This window comes from Notothenia coriiceps, unplaced genomic scaffold (assembly GCF_000735185.1).
Source record: "Notothenia coriiceps isolate Sejong01 unplaced genomic scaffold, NC01 NC01_scaffold00002972, whole genome shotgun sequence".
NCBI lineage: Eukaryota > Metazoa > Chordata > Actinopteri > Perciformes > Nototheniidae > Notothenia > Notothenia coriiceps.
In genome coordinates, this window is record NW_011335673.1 from 1 (window position 1) to 1,575 (window position 1,575).

Consider the following 1,575-nt stretch of genomic DNA (forward strand, 5'->3'; position numbering starts at 1 on the left):
ATGATAAAAATAAAGAGCTGTTTGAACATTAAAGCTTGTAAACACGTCACAGTAGAGACACTACATACTGATATGAACCTGGAAATTAGCATAATATATCAAAATAACATGCAATATTTTTTCCGAAAGTTTCTACTGCACTTTTCGTGTAAATATGCAGCTGTGTTTTGTAATCATAACCTCACCTGTAACACAGTGGGCACTGTCTCATCCAGGTCGACGTAGTAAGACGGCTGGTTGGTAAAGATGTTCTCTGAAAAAGTGAAAACCAATATCAAAGTAACCAAAGAGTGAACAAATAAAAGCTAGGAGTCTCCACCACATCTATTCATCTAATGGATACATCTCCCATCAAAATACCCTCAAATGATTCAAATGGAACCGTAATAAAAAGTTCACCTATCATCTTGTGCAGCAGCTGGCTGTTGCCCTTCCCAAAGAGCACACACAGATCCAGAAATTTGGGAATGTCAAAAAGGAAGTTCTCGTAGATAATTTCTCCGAACACAGACGGATTGAGGAAGCTCTCCTGAAGAAGAAGGGAGAGTCAGCAAGTGTTACATCTATACAAAAGTGCTGTCTGAAGTGTTTACTAATCAAACTATAACTGGTCTTTTTAGTGATCAATAAATGATTCTTTCTTCACATTTGGTTGCAGCTCCTACCTTGGACTCTTTATGCGTGGCCATCCTGAGGAAGGTCAGGAACACCGCCCTGTGGACGCAGCGCTGCATGTCTGCCACCGCCGGGGAGGAGGGCATGGTGGCCAGGTCCAGGCCACGGGGGGCGTGATGCAGGTATGAGTCTAGGCACTTCTGCAGAGTCTCATCAAACACCACCTGATGGAGGAGAAGGAGCAGAGAAGGGAGGGAAACAACTATTTTAGCTGTCATGACTCAATCTACAGTGTTTTTTTGTTCTGCTGCCATACACTTTTGTGGCTCACAGAGATGACCCCCTAATTTTATGTGGCACGCAAGAGTTTTGCAAAAAATATAATTTCTATCAAACTATTCAGAACAGTGTCCATAAACTACAAGTCCCACAAATTAGGACAGTAATCCAAAAATATCATTTAAAGTTGGAGAGATACAAAAATATGCATAAATAAAAAAATGTTAACTGGTAAAATAAGATATGAATGAACAACAAAAATCAAATAAGCTACATGTATTTTTATTGGCTATGGTAGGTTATTGGTTATGTTCATATACTTATTTGATTATTAAAATGTAAACCGATCTTTTTCATATGGGTGTTTTAGAGTTGTACCCCCTAGGTCTAGTCTCTAGTAATTCTGCTCAAAGTGCTCCAGATTGAAGCATTTTAATTTAAAATGTTCAAAAAAATCTTCCCGGGGGCCATACCCCCGGACCCCACTAGAGGATGTGAAGTCCACCCCCCAATTCAAACATGTTCATACAATAATGAATACATTTGAAGCCATTTTGACATATATTACCTATGTCAATAAGTTTCTGTTTTTGTAGTGTATTGTCTTTAGTAGGGATTTTTTATTTATTCTTTATATATAAAATCTCGCCTAAAATCTCACCTAGGGCAGCAAATTGGCTA

At 38.7% G+C, this 1,575-nt stretch overlaps 1 protein-coding gene across 1 annotated transcript; it reads right to left on the reverse strand.

Moving 5' to 3' along the window:
- Positions 1–185: 185 nt before the first annotated feature.
- On the reverse strand, positions 186–893 carry LOC104941025 (activating signal cointegrator 1 complex subunit 2-like; the record flags this gene model as incomplete). Its single annotated transcript, XM_010766059.1, has 3 exons — positions 666–893; positions 400–529; positions 186–253 (listed from the first exon to the last, which is right to left on the reverse strand). Coding segments are annotated over exons 1-3 (426 nt in total), but the record flags the coding sequence as incomplete, so codon positions are not given.
- Positions 894–1,575: the final 682 nt, after the last annotated feature.